The following is a 23,342-nucleotide window of genomic DNA, read 5'->3' on the forward strand; positions in this document are numbered from 1 at the left end:
TATTGACTTAACCTCTTACAGAAAGTCCGTTGTAAGCTGTGCCACGACACTGACGTTGTTTACAAAATGGAGCGTGATACGAAAACCGTATTTCTCTTCGATGTTGACGGAACATTGACAGCATCTCGAAAGGTTCATTTTAAAATTACATAATCTTACTTTCTTCCTATTGGAATTAGTTGTCATAGCACAAAATGTCTGTAATTTTAGTAAGAGAAAATAGTCGCGAAAACTGAGGACAGATACGTTGATATGCAATTCTCTATAGACCAATTCACGCGTGACGTCACGCGCACCTGCGTGTTTTTATCCGTGCCACTCTGGTAGGCAAAAGAAAGATACGATCAAAGGGGAGATATCGAGCATGATATTTATTGTCACGCTCTATATCTATATTAAATACATTATTAAATATATTTTGATATGTATACGATCATTTTTAGATTTTAGATTTAAACATCCCAAAAGTTGTTATACTGTAATAAAACAAATAAGAATGAAAACAAACAATAAATAGATCGATTCCATGCACACAGCATTTATTAACTTACCACTATGATAATCCATAATCCATCTGTTATTAAGTATGTACAAAAGTAATTTGTACAGTATATATAAACAGAAAATGTACGCTGTGAAGATACTAGCCTGTTTACCGGTAATTTATAACAAAACGTATTTAATAATTGGTAAATGTACATATAATCATTAAACGTATTTAGCGGGTACCGGTTCATTAAAACTAAACGTCATTCCGTTTGAAGATTGAATGTTACGGCCATGCACAAACGACATCATGAAAACAAGAAATTACGTATGACTACCGGGATAAATAATATTTACGAAAAATAAAAACCAAAATAGATATATATTATAAAATGTAAGATATTTGTCACTCATATACACTAGTTAAGAAATTTCAATATACCGGTACATGAATTCACAGTTTAATTTGCATCATGTGAAGTTGTGTTTTTCAGTTGTATGTTACGATTCATCTATAGTGTTATTCACCTTAAAAACATCATCCAATTTAAAAGAAAATGAACGTTTAAATACTGTCATGCACTTCGCTTTTAATAGGGCTTTGTTGTACCTGTATGTCAGATTTTAATGCACCCCTGTTTTTTCACTCTTATTTTTTTTATCACACTTCCATACTCATATAATTGATAATTACATTTATATAATGGGGTGCATTATTTTTTTTTTTGTAATTTTTGAAATCCTTCTGCAAGAAATAAAACGGCTAACGCATAGTTTTGTTTTGTGAAATTTTCGGTGTTTAGTCTTCAGACCACCTTTACCTTGATGCTAATGACTAACGAGTATATATTTTTCTAATAGATAAGAATACATGTATTAATTAAGCAATATTGACATTAAAAAATGCAATATCTTTAATAGTATTTAGGTGTTATGATGTTGTTGTTAATGTTTTCGATATATTGACTAAACACGTGCCGTAATCTATACGACATAATGTTTATCGTAACTGTACCCAGTGCTTTTTGCCTACCAGCGCATCGCGCATGCGCCATAATTCGGAATCAAAACAATAACAATGAATTGGTCTATTGAACATTCCATTTGCATCCATCATAAAAAGTGGTTCCAGTGAATTAAGTGATTATGTCAATTCGGACTGTTTATCAAATCTTTAGATGCCAAAGAATTTCATTATAACTAACATTTTAACTACTTTTCATGATATTGCCTTAACTTTCTTAAATCTAGTGCAAGTTCATAAACACAGACTACTGGATTAAATTTACCTGAAATCCTGTGGTATCGTTGTACTAACAGAATAATAATTTATGTCTTTACAACATGATTGCAAACAGTGTTCTCCAGAAAAAAATGTATAGCCAGTTATAGTTTCAAAATAGCCAGCGACTAAGCAATAAAACAGCTGTATTGATATTTTGGGGAAAAGTAGCGGGCATATAGATTGAATCTAAAAGGTGAAATAGCTGGCTGCCGGTGCTTCCGGAGATAACTTGATTGTATATCAGATTATTTTTTATTTTGTTTTTAAAAAAGACACACACTGAATTACCAACATAATACTGACATGTGTTGCTAATGTTTGTTCAATTACCGTAAAACGCTGTGTATAACGCGCATTTATGTATAACGCGCATCTACTTTTTTAAGCTAAAAAATCGGGAAAAAAAGTTTTTGAAGCAAAAAAATTGGGCGAAAAATTCCGTACCGCAGGCTAACTGAAAATTGTTATATTTACATTGCCGATCTTATGTGTTTTATTGCTTCAATTATTAATTATTTTAAAGACGATAACGATACAACTAGTTTGTGTGTTTTTTTTAAATCAAAATATGCGTAAAAATAAATGTTTGGATTTAAATGAATTATGCATGAAATGCACACTTTCCACGAGGATACCATCAAGGTTTTCATCATATGTCTCCGAAGTAACTGTCCACGATTTTATCGTGGAGTACACATGACGGATGGATTAGTTATAGCTAAGAAACTGACATTATTGATTGGTATTGTCACATGGTTATTCATGCATGACTAATTCACAACCACGCGTTTTATTTACATTGCCGATATCATGCGTTCTTTTGGAGTGTCTATACTTGACAGGAGACTTTAACAACTCAAACTTCTCAACACCATTACGACATTACCGGCGATAAACAAACAATTGAGGTGTGAAGCCGTTTGCCGGTTCGCATGTTTTGATAATAGCCCAGCTACACAAAACTTGACAGGTGATGCAAATTGCTCGATAATCACATCCTTAATCTTGACAAGACGTATGAAAACGTGCAAACAAACACAACATCAATTTTTTTAACACATTTGAAAAGCAAGAAAAATAATCATAGATATATCGGGAAAGACCTTGCCGACATACTATTGTAAATCGAAAAGTGCCCCCAAATAAATTTTGTAACCCTAGTACAGTAGGGTATAATATTGTTGGAAAACAATAAGTTGAATAACATTTAAATAAAAATGGCTTCCTTGTTTTTTATTCTCTTCTTCAAATTTATTTGAATTAATGCTCTGTACATACCTGAAAAAGATAGAAAATATTTATGTTAACTTTATAATGTTTATCCATCTTATTCAGATCGTAAATATAACACTATTATTAACATAGTTACAGTTAAAACACCGGGGAACAGAATGATGCAAATTACCGCAACTGGGTAACTGACAAGGAAAAAATGTCTTGGCATGGCTGTAGTTGTGCATAACGCGCATCAAGTTTTCAAAATGAAATTTTGGGGTAAAAAAGTGCGCCTTATACACAACTTTTTACGGTACATGTGTTCAGGCATCCCTATTTTCTGTCTAAGGCCTCTAGGTCTTAATTAACTCCAAGGAAGGTCGATACATTTGTTTTATAATGTTGAAATCAAAACAAAACTGCATTTTATACCAAACATATTATCCTATTAACATTTTCGGTCATCATCAATTGTTGGACAACTGGAGCACTATACAATATTTTAATAAATTTGTCCTTTTGTTTGAAGGTAATAGAGCCAGAGATGGCTAGGTTTATGGAGGATTTGAAGTCACAAGTCAAGGTGGCTCTGGTTGGTGGCTCAGACCTTGTGAAAATTGCTGAACAATTAGGTGGTGACGATGGTGAGTTATTTATTGTTAGTACGGTAGGTTGGGAAATGCCTGCTTATGTATTGACGTAAATTACCCAAACCATGCTGTATTTAAGTCTCAAATGATGTAAGAATGTATAAGCTATTATATGTTATTTGTAGCTAGACACTTTCATTTGATTGGCTGAAATGTGTTAGCCTCAAAATAGCTCTGGCAAATCAAATTGTTGATGAGTGAATTCAAGTTGTATCACTTACATGAGTTTTATATCAGTATCTCTGCGTTTGAACAGTCTGCAGTCTGTAACTATTAGTCTAACTATTAGTAATAACAAAATTTCAACCACGTTTATGCATGCTAAATATCATACTTAATAGATATCAGGGCTTCATAAATGTTTATTCGTGTATTGAAGCTATGTATGATCATGCAATTATCTTATTTCAGTAATACACAAGTTTGACTATGTGTTTGCTGAAAATGGGCTTGTTGCTTACAAAGAGGGACAACAGATTGGCCAACAGGTACATTAGTGTGTAAGCATTAATATACAGCATTAGTTCATTGATTATAATATATTTTCTTTAATACGTACTATTTTACAATGTTTTGATAAATTTCAGAAGTTTACATGCTTTACAAATAAATGAATATTGTTTTGGCTTTGAAAACTCACTGTATGTTTATATTTTTAGATTGAAAAAATATAGTACACATTGTGGATGCAACATATTTCAATTTTTCAAAATATCACAACAATTTTGCATACCATCAGAACAATTTTGTATACCTATAGAATGTATTTCAAGTGTTTGCTTTCACTTCATTTCAGAATATTTTGAAACATATGGGTGAAGAAGTCCTGCAGAAAGTTATAAACTTCAGTCTACACTACATGTCACAGTTAACACTTCCTGCTAAACGGTAACTATGACTATGTTGTACATACCGGTAAGCAATTTACTCCAAGATAAAAATCGTTAGCCATGACTTTTGGCATTTCTTCGCAAATTTTGAGCTCACCTGAGCACATAGTGTGCATGGGGAGGTTCTAGGATAATGTGTTGTCTGTTGTTTGTCTGTGTGCATTTCAGTGCGCATATACTTGTTGTATAAAAGGACTTCTCCTAGACACGTTGACAGACTTAAAAAAAACTGCATAGGAATGATCCTTGGGTGACCTTCTTGGAAGTTATTCAAATGGTTTTGGTCTGTGGCATATGTAGGTCACCAGAGCTGAAGTAGATTTGAAAAATAAAAATGTCAAGTTCAAAAATATTCTTTGTAAACACAAATGTCAATGGTGTAAACACAAATGTCAATGGTGTAAACACAACTGTCAATGGTGTAGACACAAATGTCAATGGTGTAAACACAAATGTCAATGGTTTCATATTTGGTGTATTATATACTTCAGTTAGTTCTTCTTAAATTCATTGAGCTTTTATGAATACATACAGCTAAATTTTCTTCCTTGTAAAGACAAAAAATGTTTAAAAAATGTCATAAGAATGTCTATAAAGTCCAGTTTAATTAACCTTAACACATTGTAACAAAGATGATACCTGTTACCATCAACATAAAATTGCATGTCTTTTATGGAAAAATACTTACCGGTAAAACAAAATCTTGTTAAAAACCTGTTGTCAAACTAAAACCCTACGTTTTGAATTGTTATAGAGCGAAGGAAATTAAAAGGTTATGCTGCACCAATTTTTTTCACCCAAGTGTCTGATGGTCTGTTGTTACGCTGTCAGTTAAAAGTTTCCAGCGTATAACAGTGTTATTTTAATGAAGACACATTCTTTTGAAAGCGGTGTCATTGTTGTATGTTTATTGGTACATGGTGTAAACATTGCAAGAAAAGCATTGTTGCAGATTTTCTTAGGGTAAAAAACATGTTTCAAACTATAAAGAAATCATTTTTGCATATTTTCAAATCTGTCATTTTCTATTGCAATAATGTAGACATTTCTGGAACAGTTGATGTGTTTGAAACTTGAATTAATATCATTATTTTTTTAGCACACCATTTCACATAAGTGTAAACCCTTTCAGTGCGGGAACCTAATTTTAAAGGCCTTTGCAAACAGTTTGGATCCAGATGAGACGCCACAAAACGTGGCGTCTCATCAGGATCCAAACTGTTTGCTTTTCTGATAGTATTCTTTGAAAAAAATAGAAAAAAATGCTAAATTTTAAAAATTCTGCAGACGACAAATTTCCCAGCATGCAAAGGGTTTAAATTGTGCACATTAGGGATATATTTTTGATCTTTTTGTGATAATTTATGCCAGAAAAGAGTTTATGTTTTTCACTTTACCAATAAAAGTGCCGCCTGAATTCCAGACAGCAAGCTTACATGAAGAAACCTTTAGGAGTGTGATTATTGCAACTAATACTTCAGTGGTCCTCTGCTATGTTCATGCAAATATTGCCACTGAGTTGAAATTGCAACTTACAAGATTTATGCACACATGCAAAGCGAAACTGCTGTAAATATCTCATCTAAAGGACAATGTCCAGAATTGTAATATTTAGCATTAAACATCATGTGTTGGTCATCTTCCAAGTTTGGGTCTAAATAAGTCTCATCTTGGTGTTTATTATGCCCCCGAAGGAGGGCATATAGGGATTGGACCGTCCCTCTGTCTGTCTGTCTTTCCGTCACACTTTGCATTTAGGTTTCGCATTTAGGTTTCGAAAAATGCTCATAACTTCTATGTCACTTCAGATAGCAACTTTATGTTTGGCATGCATGTGTATCTCATGGAGCTGCACATTTTGAGTGATGAATGGTCAAGGTCATCCTTCAACTTCAAAGGTCAAATATACGGCTTCAAAGCGGCGCAGAAGGGGGCATTGTGTTTCTGACAAACACATCTCTTGTTTAACATAAAACATAACCAATAGTAGCCTATTGTATAAATCTGGATAACTCTTATCCAGCGGATGAGTTTTGTTATTTTCAACCTTAGGATATCTTTTTTGGTGAGTGATTGTTTAAAAAAATAGTTATTCTAACAGGGGCACATTTTGGTTGAGTTTTGGATAAGATTTAGCCAAGTTATTTGACTTTGGTTGTCTTTATCCTAAGAAGGTTACCTTTTGGATTGGCTAAAGTTATCAAAATGTATACACTTGGCCACAGGAGGCTAGATACTTGGCCGTATATGGATATTGTGTTACTTTGTGAACACCCTAAATGTCATACTTTTTTCCCATTAACTTGCTTAGAACATGTGTTCTAATGATATCCTGAGTGATTTCTAAAATGGTTATGGAAACATCACAAAAGCTTCTCAGATTCAGGTTCTTATGGTATCATGTGAGCGACCTAGGGACTCTCAGGCCCCCTTGTCAAAAATTTGATTTTGCAACCACGTGTATGTGTTAATCACAAACATAATTATTCAAAGTTAATTGACAGTGTCTACTGGGCAAATACAGTTAAGCTTGTAATATGTGTAGCTTAATATAATTTTGTATAGAATACATTTAAGATAGTATTTGAACATATTATAGAGGATTTCAGATAGTATTTTTAAAAAAAAGAAGAATTTTGACACTAGCATGTACGTTTTATTTTGGGGTTGAAACGTTTATGCTATATCACTGTAGTAAAATCAGCATTTCTTGGTAATGTGGTGATTTCAATTTCCCTTTTTGCAGTAGAAACAGTTAAACAACATTATATAAGTAAAATTAATGTTGGTCTGTAATGTGACCATTGCAAGCATTAATCTCTTAAAAGTGTGGATTGTTTATGTGATATCACCATGGTAACTACATGTAGTAAATTCAACATTTCTTTGTTTAAGTGGGACATTTATAGAGTTTCGCAGCAGTATGATCAACATTTGCCCCGTTGGTCGCAGCTGTTCACAAGCAGAGAGGGATGCATTTGCTGCTTATGACCAGGTAGAATACTTTTTACCTATAACAGAGGGGGTAATCACGTGATAGTCAAGATGGCGACGTCCATACAGAGACAGTTATTTTTCACCGTTTTATACCCTCTACTACTTCTGTTTATTTTTTAAATGACGCTCACTTTCCAGCCATATCAGTTAATAGGTGATTAGCGTGTATTTCGTATTTAAATTCGCCTTATATCTCGACGTTACTTCCCGCAAATTTTCTTAGTGGAGCCCTAATTAGGTCATCCCGCTTAGAAATTTTGCACAGAGTAAAGTCAAGATATAGAGCGAATATTACTATGAAATAGCAGCCAGTAACGTGCTTCATAATATGGCTGGAAAGTGAGCGGAATAAAAACAAATAATACAAGTAATTAAGGGTATAAAACGACGAAAAATACCTGCCTCGGCATATTGTTTGTCACATGATTACCCCTCTGTATAATTAAATTTATATATTATAATGCAATATCACTAGATGTTAAAAAATGGCTGTGGTGAAAAAGTGCATATGATGTGGGCCTGGATATAAGGAGGTCCTGGGTTCAATACACTCTCTGGAGTCGGTCTCAGGATCTGCTTCTTCCAAGGAACGCACTTAATTTAAAGTGACTCATCAAACATCTGACTTCAGATGCAATTGAGTTTAAATAAAAAGGTTATAAATCTAAAAACGAAAATACAGGCTAAGAACGAAATGGTTCAACTAAATCCTGATGGATTTTTTTTTTTAAGAAAAAAGAATCATCTTATGATTATTATATCTCAATTTTATTAGCTTGTCTGTTTTAGTAGAAAACCCGAGGTATTGTCATAGCCAGCTCGTCGTCCGACGCCGTCTGACGTCCGCCGTCCATGTCATGCTAAAACCTTAACATTTTGTGAAGGTTTTGAACATTGGCTCTAAAATCAAAGTGCTTCTACCTACAACTTTGAAAATTCACATGTAGCTGCTCCTTGATGAGTTCTACACGCCACACCCATTTTTGGGTCTCTAGGTCAAAGGTCAAGGTCATTGTGACCTCTAAAAAATAAAAAAAAATAAAATAAAAATATGACAAGCTTTCACAGCTGAGCGTGGCACCCGCTATGCGATGCTCTTGTTTCAACTACTTCTAACAAAGTATAAAATTATAGGTTATATGATTTTGTTATTATAATTTGAATAATTATAGAGAGTTATGTTAAATTTGTTGTTCCCAAATCACTGAACTTTTTGTGAAATTCTCAATTCAGGAATAGGCTTGAAATACAGTTGATCCATGTATATTTTTTATTTGTCATTGGCTAGTTCTGAGAATAGTAAGATCTGTGACATAATTATACATGTAATGAGGAGCAAAATTGTTTGAGGGAAGTTTTAATGCCATTTGCATTGTTGATAACAGTTTGGTTAAGGGGCACTGAAAACATTTAATTAATGTTGTATTTGTTGTATATATCTACAGGAACACCAAGTAAGGGAGAAGTTTAAACTGGCGCTCGAGAAAGAATTTCAGGGGGCGGGGCTACAGTTTGCCATCGGAGGTCAGATCAGCATTGATGTGTTCCCTGAAGGCTGGAACAAGACCTACTGTCTGCGTTTCATGGAGAATGATGTTGACACTATTCATTTTTTTGGCGATAAAACAGAAAAGGTTGGTGAAAGTGGTTGTAGAAAAAATGTGCAGAGGTTTTAATTTTAAACATTAAACATTGTGGAGAAAAAAATAGTTTAAATGGTCCAATACAAGTGACAATTGTTTTGGTACTTGTAAGAATTCTTTAAATCCCTATACTGATAGTCATGATGTAAATTCCATATCAAATGTGAAAAAGTCGTGTGATTTAATTAGAACGTAAAAGTTTTCAAATTGTTTGTTCGCTTCTTTTTTTTCATCATTCTTAGTATTAAAATAACTGGCTGTCTAGAAGTTTATCTTGCAAGAATATAATTTAGTTGCCACTGGATTTATAAATTCTTCTCAAGTCAACAATTTCAGACTGTTTGATAGGCGGAAACTCCTTGCAGTATGAAGCACATGTAATCAAAAGTGAACTGACCTTTCCAGGGCGGTAATGATTACGAGATCTTCGCAGATCCACGAACAGTTGGACACAGTGTAACAAGCCCGGAAGACACGAGGAAACAAGTGACTGAAGTTCTCAACTCTCTCAAACATTGATATATATCAATGCTAGGAAATCATTAGGCAAAGAGGCAGATATTTTAATCATTGATACATTCTTGTTGTTCAGAAGTAAGAAAAATTGTGAGTCAATACAAGGTTTATTGACAGACAAGAAATTTATTTTATTGTAATTCATATTTATTGCTCAGCTTTATTTTACCCCTAATAAGAGTATAATTTACATTAATATTTACGAGAATTGCAGAAACTTAAGGGTTTCGCGGGATGGAATGAGTGGGGAATCTCAGATCAAATTAATTTGAAAAATGATTCTATCTGTGCATTTGATGATGGTAACCAAAGTTCTTGCAAAGATTTTAATATACAGGTCACTATTTCAATATGTGCTATTTTCAAACGTCCTGCCCAAATATGTGATGTATTATTATTTATATTACATTTTATCCTATTTTGCTAATCCACTGGAATTTATCTCTGAACCGGCTTTCCGTATTATTATTTTTATTGAATTGATGACAAGTCGGACATGTTGTTTTATTCAACAATAAAATATTTTGTAAAGCATCAAACGAATTCAAAACATATTTCGGAGAGTGTGTTTGTCATGCATAATTGTAAACTTTCATAGGATTAAAATAAATTGCTGAGACAGGATTACGGTTTGGTAAATCATGTTTTGGGTCAGAATGGTTGGATTGGATACAAACGCTTGAAAAGAAGTGTGGTTTAAAATAAATTTTGGGACAGGGATGAAAGAACAAAAAATAGAAGTGCATATTGTTCAACTTCATTTTGATAAGCATTGGATTGAAGTTGCCATTGAAGCAAGCGTGTTGTTTATACAAATTTAGTTGTTTACGACTCCTGTGAAAGCTGAAATATTGTCATCAATATAATGATGTTCAATATATCACTCATTCCATATTATACATGACAGTTCTCTCCAGTATACTGATGGAAAGATACTATAAGGATTTTGAGGAAATATATGATTTACATTTGTTATGGGCTTGAATTAAATTCACTCCTTAAATGTATCAAGTTAAACTTAAACTTTTTCGGCGTAGCTGTATAAGCCAGCTTTTCACCTTACCTGACCTTTGTAATGTAAGTGTCCAATAAAATTCAAATAAAATTTCCTGCGGCTAGATACGAATGAATACACTTCATTTATTCAATTGGCTGATTTGAACATGCCACCAGAACATTGGAAACATGACCGCGTCTTTGTAACACTGTTTTACTGTGTGTTCAGCATGAAACAATTTTATCTCTTACTAATGAAAAGGCTTGATAGATAGAACAGTTTTACACTCAACTCTCGACATCAATACAGTTTGTGCGTGCACCTTTTATTTTCAGACGATTGCCAGCGCCAGAGCGCTTGTACTTAAAGGCTATGTTCTTATATTTAGTAATTACTTCCATATTCCTGTCTGTGTACTAGTATATTTAAGTTCATAAAAGTATCGTTTTTCCCTATCCTGATATTCGTTTTGGCCAAACCATTTTAAATTGTTTTCGAAATTGAACATTTAACATGCAAAAGTATAAAGGTTTAAACAAGCTGTCGTTCCAGCAGTGGAAGCGTGGCCTCCATTTAATGCATTGCATTCCAACCCGCATGGTATCGGGGTCAGTTCGCAGCCAGTACAATAATCGTTATATAATATAGACGCTATTGCAGGAACTATGTGAACTGGAATTTTCTTTACACCAGAAATTTGTTAAATGAAGATATTCAGCGATATAATTATGGTATGTCAATAATTGATTCTTAACCCTTTGCATGCTGGGAAATTTGTCGTCTGCTAAAATGTCGTCTGCAGAATTTCTAAAATTAGCATTTTCTTCTATTTTTTTCAAAGAATACTATCAGAATAGCAAACAGTTTGGATCCTGATGAGACGCCGCGTTCTGTGTCGTCTCATCTGGATCCAAACTGTTTGCAAAGGCCTTTAAAATTCGGTTCCCGCACTGAAAGAGTTGATGTGTTTTCAACAATACCATGATAAATATTTTTTTTGATTAATTTAACAAGAATTATTCCACCATATTGACTTATGTATTAAGCATGAGCGCGATGATTCTCGATACTGTTAATAATCAAATCAAATAGCAATGCCTGACAAACCACTAAAACAGGTTTGTTCGAAGAACGCGCGCATAAATATTTAAAATATGTTCGGATACTTCGCGTGTGGCCGGTTGACTCGTATGTTTTAATTTCACTTCCATTCTTCTTTTGGTATTCTGTTTTGTATTTATAGGTTTATGACAAGCAATATGTAATAATGTAAAATAAGCCGTAAAAACTCCGCGTAACGACCCGTACTGCGTGTGATGCAGCTAAGAACTGCACAGAAAAAGACATTCGCTATCTTTGATCTCATTCATTGAACTCTTTACCTTTCACCAACTCCAACCACAATCAACGCCGTATATCTTTGTTTAAAGATATTTCTTGTTTATTATCAAATAAAGGAATTATATGCATTTGTGTGGAATTTAGCAAAAAAAAATCATATCATCAAACAACGAGAGTTTAATGCAATGTTTTGACTTGCTTATCCTCGAAATGAAATCCAGAGCATGTTAGTGATATATTTTTGTACAGGAAAAAAGAATTGATCTGTCAAACATAGAAATCATTTTAAAAGTGGACAGATAATTAAGACCAAAGTGTATAATACTTGGAACAATGTTCAAAACTCTAGCTTTAAGAGTCATTTTACATGTCATTGTTGTAAGTGAATAAACTTTAAATACAAATTGGTTCTACATACATTCCATTTAAATGTGACCTAAATGTCAGTGTTCTTGAACATAAATGTTCACTGGTAATTGTGCATTTAACTTGCTTTAACATATGTAGCCTTAAATTTGTTTAAAAAGCATTTGTTTACATGTATTGCCTTTGGGATCATAATGCATTCTTACTATAAATTGGTTCTCATTCTGTATTTATTATATTAATAAAAATGTGTAAGTCGTGATATGTTTAATGTTTATTAATCACACACTTGTTTACTATAAATACTTAGATAAAATTGTCAAACATTTGCTTTGCATTAATTATTTGGAAGGTACATGTGTTACTTAAACAGCATTCTAAAGATTGAGTGGCCCAGTGGTTCCAAATTAAGATTTTTCCCCTTTATGTCCAAGGTTTTAATTCCAGTGAAGAGTCAGTAAACCAGTCCCTTTAAAGGACATGGTCAAATACTTAAATATTTTTGAAAATTATTAAATGCATTTTGCTAAAAAAACAATAATATTTGGGAAAAAAAAATGCAAGAATTTAAGTAAAAAACAAAAGTCATCTGTGGGATAAGAACCAGGGACCTTCAGGATCAGTATCTTATGCACTTTACTCTTCTAATGAAGCTTTAAAAATGTGTTGCTTATTTTAAATGCTTTATAAGTAATGCACCTATTTTCAAAATATTAAATGGAAATTTTAATGTTGATGATAAACTATTAAACCTATCCAACTTAGAAGCAAAGTGAAAATGGCTATATGCAAACAGCATAAAACCAGAACAGCCTGTGAGTATTTTGCAGTCTGTTCAGGTTTAATGCTATTTGCTGCTCATCACTATCTAAGGTTTGGAGATGAAACACTTGAATCTAGTAAGAAAGGTCTTAAATTAAATATAACTTTCTAAGGGACTACAAATGCATGAAAATATGTATCTAAGTGGTAAAGGGTTAACTAAAACATATTTTGCGTGCTTTTCAGAGTGTGAATTGTCATTTTACAAGTCCCTTTAAGACAACTTTTGAACTTGGAAAACTCTCATCAGCTTCTTGCCCATTGCTACTAACTGATTTACTGTCATTATCTAAAATCATGACATAGTTGATGTTAAAAAATCTGAAAACAAGGGCTCAATTATCATAGTGTAAGAGGTACAACAACTGTAGAAGATTTAAACTAGTGACCTAGTTCTTTACCCTTCTTTAACGAAATTCAACTTAGCCTAACGTTAAATTCTTTCAAGATGGTCTTTTGAGTGGAAACAGGCTAAAGGATGACATCAGACATATACTTCTAACATTAACTCAGAATTTTAGCACAGGTGAGCTAAAAACCATGAATAACAAGTATAAATATACAATGATGTATAATCTTTTAAAGTTTATTACATTTATATCTTATAACATAATGATCCAGAATTACAAATAACAACATCACATATTCAATGAAACAATTCTTTACACAATAAAACATCTATTTTATCATGACTAACAACATAAATAATATAATAGTACACGTTCATAATACAGCAAGCACATTTTAATGTATCTATTAACAAATGTGTCACAAACACTGATGCCCATTCGAGGCATGTAATTTCCTACAGTGGACAAAAAGACAAAGGGCTTTAATGCAAACAAAATATTTTTCTGCCAATATTACTTTTTTAACATTCATCTACAGATTGAAGTTATTCAGTTGCTACAGTAGGAGCAAAATCTGCCCTGCCAGCAGTTACACAGACGGGGTAATAACATGATAGTCACGATGGCGACGTCCATATCTAAACAGATGTTTTTCTAGGTTTTGTACCCTTTATTATCAGTGTTAAATTTTTGAATGCTGATCACTTTCCAGCCATATCAGTAAAAAAATAAATTAGCCTCTATTTGGTATTATTTTTCGCTTTATAGATCTATCTCTACTTTACTTGCTATGAATTTTTTTTGCGAGAACTGTAATGTTGTGATTTTGCTGAGAAATTAAGTAAATTTGAGATATAGAGCGAATATTAATATGAAATACCGATAAATGCTTATGACTTTCTTGCTGATATGGCGTGAAAGTGAGTGGCATTTAAACAATTAATAAAAGTATAAAAGGATATAAAACGGCGAAAAAAAATCTGTCTTCTTGGCTAGAACATCACCATCTTGACTATCTCATGAATACCCCCTCTGTCACAGAGGAGTTGGAAACACCAGTTTGGGAATATATATTCTTTATTGCAAGAAATATAAATAATGCAAACATTATTTCGGTTCTTAATTCCTCAGCTGTAGTAGTAACTGCACCAAGTTATCTCACCATGAGAATGAAATTCAACCAAAAATATACAGCAATACATGTACAAGTCATATATTTTTACAAACAGAATTCTGCAATATTGTCACCACAAAATATCAGGTATTGCACAGAACAAATCATATCACTTAATGAAAAAATAATCACCGAAACACCTTTACAACAAGGTACAGGTATAACAACATTTAGTAGGCTAAAAACAGCTTGGTTCTCCCACATAAAAAACCGACCATCATCCCTAACCATATCATTAATTCAATAAGAAGAACAGGCAATAATGAGTAACAAAGCTATACAAAAATCTATATTTGTAAAATTCTTACATTTAAATTTTGTACAATTCTTGCTGTTTTACATGTCCATGGGTTTGTTTTTAAAGAAAATATATGAAACCAGTAGTTATTGCCATAAATGATTTGTATTTTTCCATTCTGTAGGGTTTAAAAAAGCAAGTATCATTGGATTCAACATACAAATGCCCATCTTAAATTTCACATAAGAGCAAAACTTGAGTTTCAATTTTAACTTAAAGATTTTTAGCACACCAGGTATTAGTATTTTTGCATCATTTATGAATACAATAAAGGTGTAAGTGACAACCAATAAAAAACATATATGTGTATTAATTAACGGCTCTATGCACTGTTTCCAACAATTTAATTGTTTATAAATCTATAGCATTAAAACAAACTGGCAATTTAACATGATTCTATATAATGATCAGCCACCTAGGTCTTGACATTACCAATAACAGTAGTCAGCAATAACCTAATATTTGACGCATACGAGACTTTGCCAGTGCATTAGGAGCAGTCAAAGGTTAGTTATATTAATATTGTGAAGACATTTGATGATTTCCTTTTGTAGACAGTTGTTCAACATACTGTCAAACCCTGTTTACAGACGTCCGGTTTCTTCGTAATTAAAATTGTCAGTTCTTTAAGAAGAGTATTTCGAATCTTGGCTAATGCTATTGTTCGTTACTAAGCTGTACATGAAAACTTTGGAAACATGCAGGTAATGGTTAGAAGTAATATTGTGATACCCTTATTTCTGTTTATAATTGTACTTTAATTAAGCTATATTAAGGTCAGAAGGCAGGCTTTCCCCCTGGCATTTTATTGCAGCTGCGATGCTGTGACTTAACTTCCGAATCAGTGTTCCGGAACGCTTGATTTTTATATTCATGGTTATATTTCACAGGCGCTGGCATGCTCTAATCCTACTGCAATGTGCATTCAGCTAACCACCAATCAAAGCCCTAACACACTAATCAGCTGCTTATGTTTAGGAGCTTGCACAAGACGTGTGAGACAAATGGGTTGCTTCAAAACATGATCGGGGTTTTGTCCCGAGTTTCTCGCCTTCATTGTTTATAACATTATCACACTGGTGAAGCATTACAAACAATCTAACCAGACTTTTCCAACATGAAACATAAACAGTTTTACATCATTGCGCATGCTACACTTGACAACATCCTCTCTTTGAATTTAAAATGATGCTAGCTTGAAATCTTTTCTGCCCCATAATCTTATCAGTCAATCAGCGTTTAGGCGGCAGAATACATGCTTTCTACCTGTAGGTGTATACAATAACTTAATTCATTATTATTAAAGACCCGTGACACTCTAGAAAACGAGTCTACTGGATGGTTTGCTTAAAAAATAAAAATAAAATATTTCTTCTACATTTGCAAATTTGCTGGGTACATATTTCCTTTATGTCATTAACCCATTTATGCCTAGCGTCTAGAAAAAGACCTTGGCAAACAGCGTAGACCCAGATGAGACGCCGCATGATGCGGGGTCTCATCAGGGTGTGCGCTGTTTGTTTTAAGGAATTTCTGTAAGAAATATTCTAAATATAGAAATAAATATACTAGACATCCCTTATTTTGGAAATAAATTGATCCAAAATAAAGGATGGGAGAGTCTACTAGGCATAAATGGGTTAATAGAACACTCTTATTTAGTCATCTTTTTTTATACAAATTTAAGAAATCCAGTCCCTATCCAATCTTACTAAATCTTACTAAAAGTAAATCACTCTTTTCTCTTACCACGTCATCTTTTGTGGATTATACTCGGTTATCTATGGGGGTTTTCTCGTAATAACAGCCCATCACTTCATGAATAGTGGAATCAGTTTAAAATGTCTTTTTCCGGGTCAATCATGTCATATATTCTGACTTGGCACGTAGTCCGCTATAATAATAAGTTTTCTTTCACATCACTTACACCATAGTGTGGATTCAGTCCACTAAAGTTAATACTTTTCTCTTTCAAGAAGTCCAACACTATATGCTTTTAACTTTTCTCCAACTAAGAGTCTATCACTCCATTTGACAATAAATTTTCGTTTTATAACAATCCATCACTTCATAAACTTGTATTTACTTTTCTCTTTCCATAAGTTGAACACTAGAACACTTCATTAGACATCATAATTTCTCAAACAAGAAATCCATCATTCCATTTCATACAAACTCTCCAGTAAGTGTCCATAAACTCTCCACTAAGAGTCCATAAACTCTCCACTAAGAGTCCATAAACTCTCCACTAAGAGTCCATAAACTCTCCATTAAGAGTCCATAAACTCTCCACTAAGAGTCCATAAACTCTCCATTAAGAGTCCATAAACTCTCCACTAAGAGTCCATAAACTCTCCATTAAGAGTCCATAAACTCTCCACTAAGAGTCCATAAACTCTCTATTAAGAGTCCATAAACTCTCCACTAAGAGTCCATAAACTCTCCACTAAGAGTCCATCTCCTCCTTTGCTATTAACCGTTCTGTTACCAGTTCTAGGAGTCCAGCCTTCATATATCATGGACTCGGTTCATTGGGTAGTTTGCCACAGGGACATCTCTGGCGTGCTGTGGGCTGTGGGTGGGGCTTGTAGAACGCCCGCTGGAGGTCCGGGACTCGAGTCTCGCGCTCGGCTGACCATCTGAAGAAATCAGCAAGAGGCTTACAACTATGAAGGTTTTCAAACACACACTCACTCTCAATTTAAAATATTTACCAATATTTTGAAATGATTTTAACTTTCTGGGCTGATTTTCATTTGTGTAAAAAAATTTTTTAGCTTGATATTTGTAGGGATTGCTTCTGGCCATATAATGGAAGCGTACAATAAATCTTACTAAAGTAATTCTTCATTTTCAGGCTTTTAAGTAATTCTTCATTTTCAGGCTTTTAATATGTCATTTTTTGTCTTATTCTTTTGAAATACAGGACATTTTGTTCCCGAATTCTCAGATATTTAATTAAGTGTGATTGAAAACTAAATTTAAGCGTTCAAAAGTATTATAAATAACATAGTGATTAAATAGCTGGTTTCAATTTAATTGACTTAATAATCAAAGTTCAAACTTAGTTCAAGAATGAGATTTTATGTTATTGATCAGCAAAAAAACAACATAAGTGAAATTGTTGAACGTACTTCAAAAAGAAAACCAGCTATGTGACAACCACACTATGCTATGCAGATTTGGTTGCCAGATAATGGTTAATCATTATTTTTGTTTTAAAACGTAATATAAATTGAGATATGCACCTATAACATACTACATACTAGTAATCAGACAGTAAATGAAAGGACTTTTTCAATGTAACAGTGTTGTAACTTTCACATGCAGGATCATGTTTACTTGTTATACATTGTGCAGTTCTGCTTGAACTACCTGTACATTTTTAATGGGCAACGTTCTAGGAAAACCAGGATTAATGCATGTGCAGTCTGAACAGGCTCACAAGGACCACACTATCCACTTTTCTGGAATTGGTCATTAAAACATTAAAAGAAGTCACTTCTATAGAATTATCCATTCTAAGCAGAAGTTTTTGTCACTGACTAGCATGTGTGGACTGCACAGGCTAATCTGGGACGATACTGACTAGCATGTGTGGACTGCACAGGCTAATCTGGGACGATACTGACTAGCATGTGTGGACTGCACAGGCTAATCTGGGACAATACTGACAAGCATGTGTGGACTGCACAGGCTAATCTGGGACGATACTGACAAGCATGTGTGGACTGCACAGGCTAATCTGGGACGATACTGACTAGCATGTGTGGACTGCACAGGCTAATCTGGGACGATACTGACTAGCATGTGTGGACTGCACAGGCTAATCTGGGACGATACTGACTAGCATGTGTGGACTGCACAGGCTAATCTGGGACGATACTTCAGGCACTTTTTTGTGTGCATTAAGCGCATTTTTTCCAGAGCACAACTAAAATGTTGGTATACACAATTTTCCAATTTAATTCAATCAACGTAAATTGAAAAAAATACCTTTTTACTGTCAAGAGAATATTGTTAAATATTTTAGATGTCCTTTGAGGCATTAAATATCTTATATTTTACATGAAAATCAAGAAATGACCAGAAATCAAAGACTAAAAACACCATAATATCAATGTTTAAAAAAAATTAACATAATTATTTCAAACACACACAGCCAAAAACAAACCAAACATAAATAAGGAATGAGGTACATTTGCCATAACCAACAAAATGGACTGTAATCACATGTATTTTACCGCAATTTTTTTTTATACACTTACTATAGAACTGTACAAAAGAGTTAGTACATGTATATTAGTACACCAATGATGTTATATTTTATGTTGATATTTGTTCAACGTATTTGAAAAGAATCTAATGAAAATTGTAAGCATTGATACATATAAAAGCACAGGTGATATATTGGATTTTTTCAATGAGAATCAATTAAATATAGGTGTTCTAACATGTATTAGTTTCTAGGACACTATTGATTTAAAAGGATCATCATATTCAAATGCTGACACATATAAAGTGTGTTTTGTGGTTTTGGTAGATTTTAATTTACAAGTGATAAATAAAAATTACAAGGGGAAACAGCTATTTTTATTATTAAATGTCTATTAAATATTGTACTTGTTTTGTGCTGCAGACAATGTTCTAGACCAATTGGAATATGTTTATTTATAGGTCCAATAATAATGTATAGCATTTGTATTAAATATCAGCACATGACTTCCTCTCAGTCAGATATACCATAGACAATTAGACATGGCATAGATAAACAAGAGATGTGTTTGTCAGAAACACAATTCCCCCTATTGCACCGCTTTGAAATAAAATTTAAATGTATCATTTGGCAGGTTTAGAAATTATCTCCCTTTAACAGCTTATTACTTCCATTGGATTGTTTTTTTTCTTTTGACCTTGAAGGATGACCTTGACTTTGACCTTTCACCACTCAAAATGTGCAGCTTCATGAGATACACATGCATGCCAAATATCAAGTTGCTATCTTCAATATTCAAAAGGTTATGACCAAACTTTAACAAAGGTTAAAGTTTTGGTTAAAGTTATGGGACACACACATACAATGACAGACAGACAGGCCAAAAACAATATGCCCCCGATCTTTCAATCCGGGGGCATAAAAAAGCTACTTCACATGCTTCACTGTGTTAAGAAAACAAACATGTTATAAGTGTTCAAGCCTGATTTGATTGGCTTAATTTCCATGCTGACTTTAACATGGAACCAAGCAAATGCCTGATCAATAATCCATGAGAACAATGTTTGCTGACCGAATCGCCCTAAGTCAATCAAGAGGCATGGCAAAAGTACAGTTGTAGGTTTGAACAATTACTAATTGGACACCTGTATATTACAGTTTAAAGAACAGAGGAAGTGACACTTTGATGAGTTGATTGATGAATTAACTCCATCATTTTAGTTTATGTGAAATCTTCATGTAAAAAGGTATTCTTAAGCAGTGCACATGGCATGTTATTTCTATCTAAATGAATTCCTTTAATTGCAATTGTGTAACAAATTCATAGTGTATCTGAGTTCTTAAGTAACACAGGACTCTTAAAAGAGTAAATAAAAGGCTTTTCTTTAAAGGGTAATGTACCTCCTGATCTTTCACAAAAAGTATTTTTCCCCTTGACCCCTGAATAAGATAGGGTATTTCCAAATTGGGCTGGGCTTAATTATCATTATATCAAGTGTGAAACATTTATATTTGCATGTTAATATTGTGGTTTCATAAGACAAATAAAATATCTTTACTACAGAAATAAAATGTTTTGCTGTTGCTTTTTTAAAGCACGTTCAGTGGTGAATGTAGCCCCCTGCTTTATTTTGTAACTGTACAAGTGTTTCATACTGACATTTTATAAAGGGTAATTGCAAAATGTCAAGAGTATATAAGCACACAAAAAACACTATTATCTGGAGCTCTTGTGACCCATGTACCAATCGAATCTTCCATGCAAAGGGTGGGTTTCAATCCCAGGGGCCTGATACGCATACCCAGCCAGCATGCCTATCAGTCAGTAGTCCGTACTTACATGAACCTGTGGCGACACTATATGTATGCCTGTACCTTTCATAAGGTCTGGGTTTAACAACAGAGGTACCGCGGGTGCCAACACAGGTTCACTTGGGCTGCGTCGAAGAGTTGAATCCACCCCATGAGCAGCATTTCTGGTGCTTGTTTGCTCATTAAGGGTCGTCATGATGATTCCAGAGCTGGGAAGTATGGGTAATGGAGTGTGAAGGAAGTATGGGGCCGCTATGGGAAGTTCTGTCTCCGTTGCTAAGAAGCTGTTGTCTGGGCTGCTAGGACGTGATGTTACAGTGGTTGTTGGCCTCAATGGGGGGTCACACTGGTGTTCTATTCGCAAACACGACGTCATAGATGGATTTAAATGAGAGTGTAATGTACAAGCTTCTATTCTGAGTAATACATATCGTAGGAGTATGAAAAGATATTCCAACCAGTGCATGCATATTTATACCTTTATACATATCTGTGATAAATGTCTAACACAGAATAACATTTAAATTAAAATATTCAAATATTTCAAATGTTCACAGCTTTTACTGAGTAAATTTATCCTCTTAATGAAATATACAACATCTTACATACGGGTCTATAAAGCAGAACAATATACCGTGTGTGTTTTTTTTTTAACTTTAACTTAAACAAAACAAGGGCTCTTTGTAAAACATGCATGCCCCCCATATGGGCTGTCAGTTGTAGTGACAGCAATTGTGTGAATACGTTTTTTGTCACTGTGACCTTGACCTTTGACCGGAAAATCAATAGGGGTCATCTGCCAGTCATGATCAATGTACCTATGAAGTTTCATGATCCAAGGCGTAAGCATTCTTGAGTTATCATCTGGAAACCATTTTACTGTGTCAAGTCACCGTGACCTTTGACCTAGTGACCTGAAAATCAATAGGGGTCATCTGCGAGTCATGATCAATGTACCTATGAAGTTTCATGATCCTAGGCGTAAGCATTCTTGAGTTATCATCTGGAAACCATTTTACTGTGTCAAGTCACCGTGACCTTGACCTTTGACCTAGTGACCTGAAAATCAATAGGGGTCATCTGCGAGTCATGATCAATGTACATATGAAGTTTCATGATCCTAGGCATAAGCATTCTTGAGTAATCATCCGGAATCCATTTTACTGTGTCAAGTCACCGTGACCTTGACCTTTGAACTAGTGACCTGAAAATCAAAAGGGGTCATCTGGGAGTCATGATCAATGTACCTATGAAGTTTCATGATCCTAGGCGTAAGCTTTCTTGAGTTATCATCCAGAAACCATTTTTCTGTGTCAAGTCACCATGACCTTGACCTTTGACCTAGTGACCTGAAAATCAATAGGGGTCATTAAACTTATAATAGAATTCAAACAAATGTGGACTTTAACATTTTAACATTTTAAAACTTTAATTGTACAAAAACATAGTGTTAGTATTGATATAAGATAAAAGCTCTACGTGATATACACACAAAAGATATAAAAATACACACACACACGCACACAACACAAATCACTAGTGAAAACATAATCATGTTTTACCAAGATAACAAAACTCAAAAAAACCTTGTAATTGTTCTAATTTAGTTTAGGCTTTATACTTTATGACAAGTCTGCAACAGGACTTCTTGACTTCCTTTTTTCAAGCCCTATACTTAACACTACTTTTTGTTATTGGTATTAACAGAATAATTTTTTGGAAAAAAAAGAAAAGAGTTTTGCTATTTATAGATCTTATTCACCCAATTTTAATGGTGCACTACGTCTGTATAATTGAGAGATAAATAAAATATTGCAAATATATTTGAATGGCTAAAAAATGATTAGCTCATACACTATATGCTTAGAACTTAACAACTTATTAACCTAAACTTTATAAAAAAAATTAAGGTTGTAAGCGTAATTGGCAAGTTGTTTATCTGCAATAAATCAGCCTTAAAAAACGAACTGATTATGCTATAAGCCCTAAGAAAACACAAAAACAACAACTATCAACGTCTAAACTAGATTGTAGATATTCTCAACCATACCTGAATTTCCATCTGTTGCCTGAGTGGAAGACTGCTCAGTTGTTGCCCCTGATATCAAAGGGGATGACTCAGCCTCAGGAGTTGGAGTTGCCTCCCTTTCCATTGCCAGCTTAATGGGCTCTAAACAAGATAATTTGCATGTCCATTTAAATCCTTCATTCAACGGAAATTATTTTCAGCTCAATGATTTATATTACTGAGATGAGCTCTTGTTACAGGAACAGGAAAGAAAAG

At 33.8% G+C, this 23,342-nt stretch overlaps 2 protein-coding genes across 5 annotated transcripts in view; one reads left to right on the plus strand and one right to left on the minus strand.

Annotated features, from left to right (window-relative positions):
• The first annotated feature begins 22 nt into the window (after window positions 1–22).
• Window positions 23–12,648, plus strand: LOC127848866 (uncharacterized). 2 transcript variants are annotated; one of them, XM_052381530.1, is made up of 7 exons: window positions 23–132; window positions 3,516–3,630; window positions 4,048–4,124; window positions 4,433–4,524; window positions 7,422–7,521; window positions 8,969–9,157; window positions 9,572–12,648. In XM_052381530.1, exons 1-7 carry the CDS (start codon window positions 67–69, stop codon window positions 9,683–9,685), a joined length of 753 nt encoding a protein of 250 aa, XP_052237490.1. In that variant the 5' UTR covers window positions 23–66; the 3' UTR covers window positions 9,686–12,648. The 2 variants fall into 2 exon arrangements, with proteins under 2 accessions (XP_052237490.1, XP_052237491.1); XM_052381531.1 differs by having other exon boundaries at window positions 9,503–9,645.
• Window positions 12,649–13,780: 1,132 nt separating this feature from the next.
• Window positions 13,781–23,342, minus strand: part of LOC127848863 (Golgi-specific brefeldin A-resistance guanine nucleotide exchange factor 1-like) — a 59,298-nt gene continuing 49,736 nt past the window's right edge. The window contains exons 35-37 of one of the 3 annotated variants that reach the window (XM_052381526.1): window positions 23,109–23,228; window positions 21,122–21,412; window positions 13,781–17,669 (exon numbers count right to left, since the gene is read on the minus strand). In XM_052381526.1, coding sequence (XP_052237486.1) covers window positions 17,539–17,669; window positions 21,122–21,412; window positions 23,109–23,228 — 542 coding nt within the window. In that variant the 3' untranslated portion in view covers window positions 13,781–17,538. Of the gene's footprint in view, window positions 17,670–21,086; window positions 21,413–23,108; window positions 23,229–23,342 lie in introns of all 3 variants that reach the window. The other 2 variants (XM_052381525.1, XM_052381527.1) reach the window with 2 other exon arrangements.

The sequence above is a fragment of the Dreissena polymorpha genome, chromosome 10, assembly GCF_020536995.1.
Source record: "Dreissena polymorpha isolate Duluth1 chromosome 10, UMN_Dpol_1.0, whole genome shotgun sequence".
NCBI lineage: Eukaryota > Metazoa > Mollusca > Bivalvia > Myida > Dreissenidae > Dreissena > Dreissena polymorpha.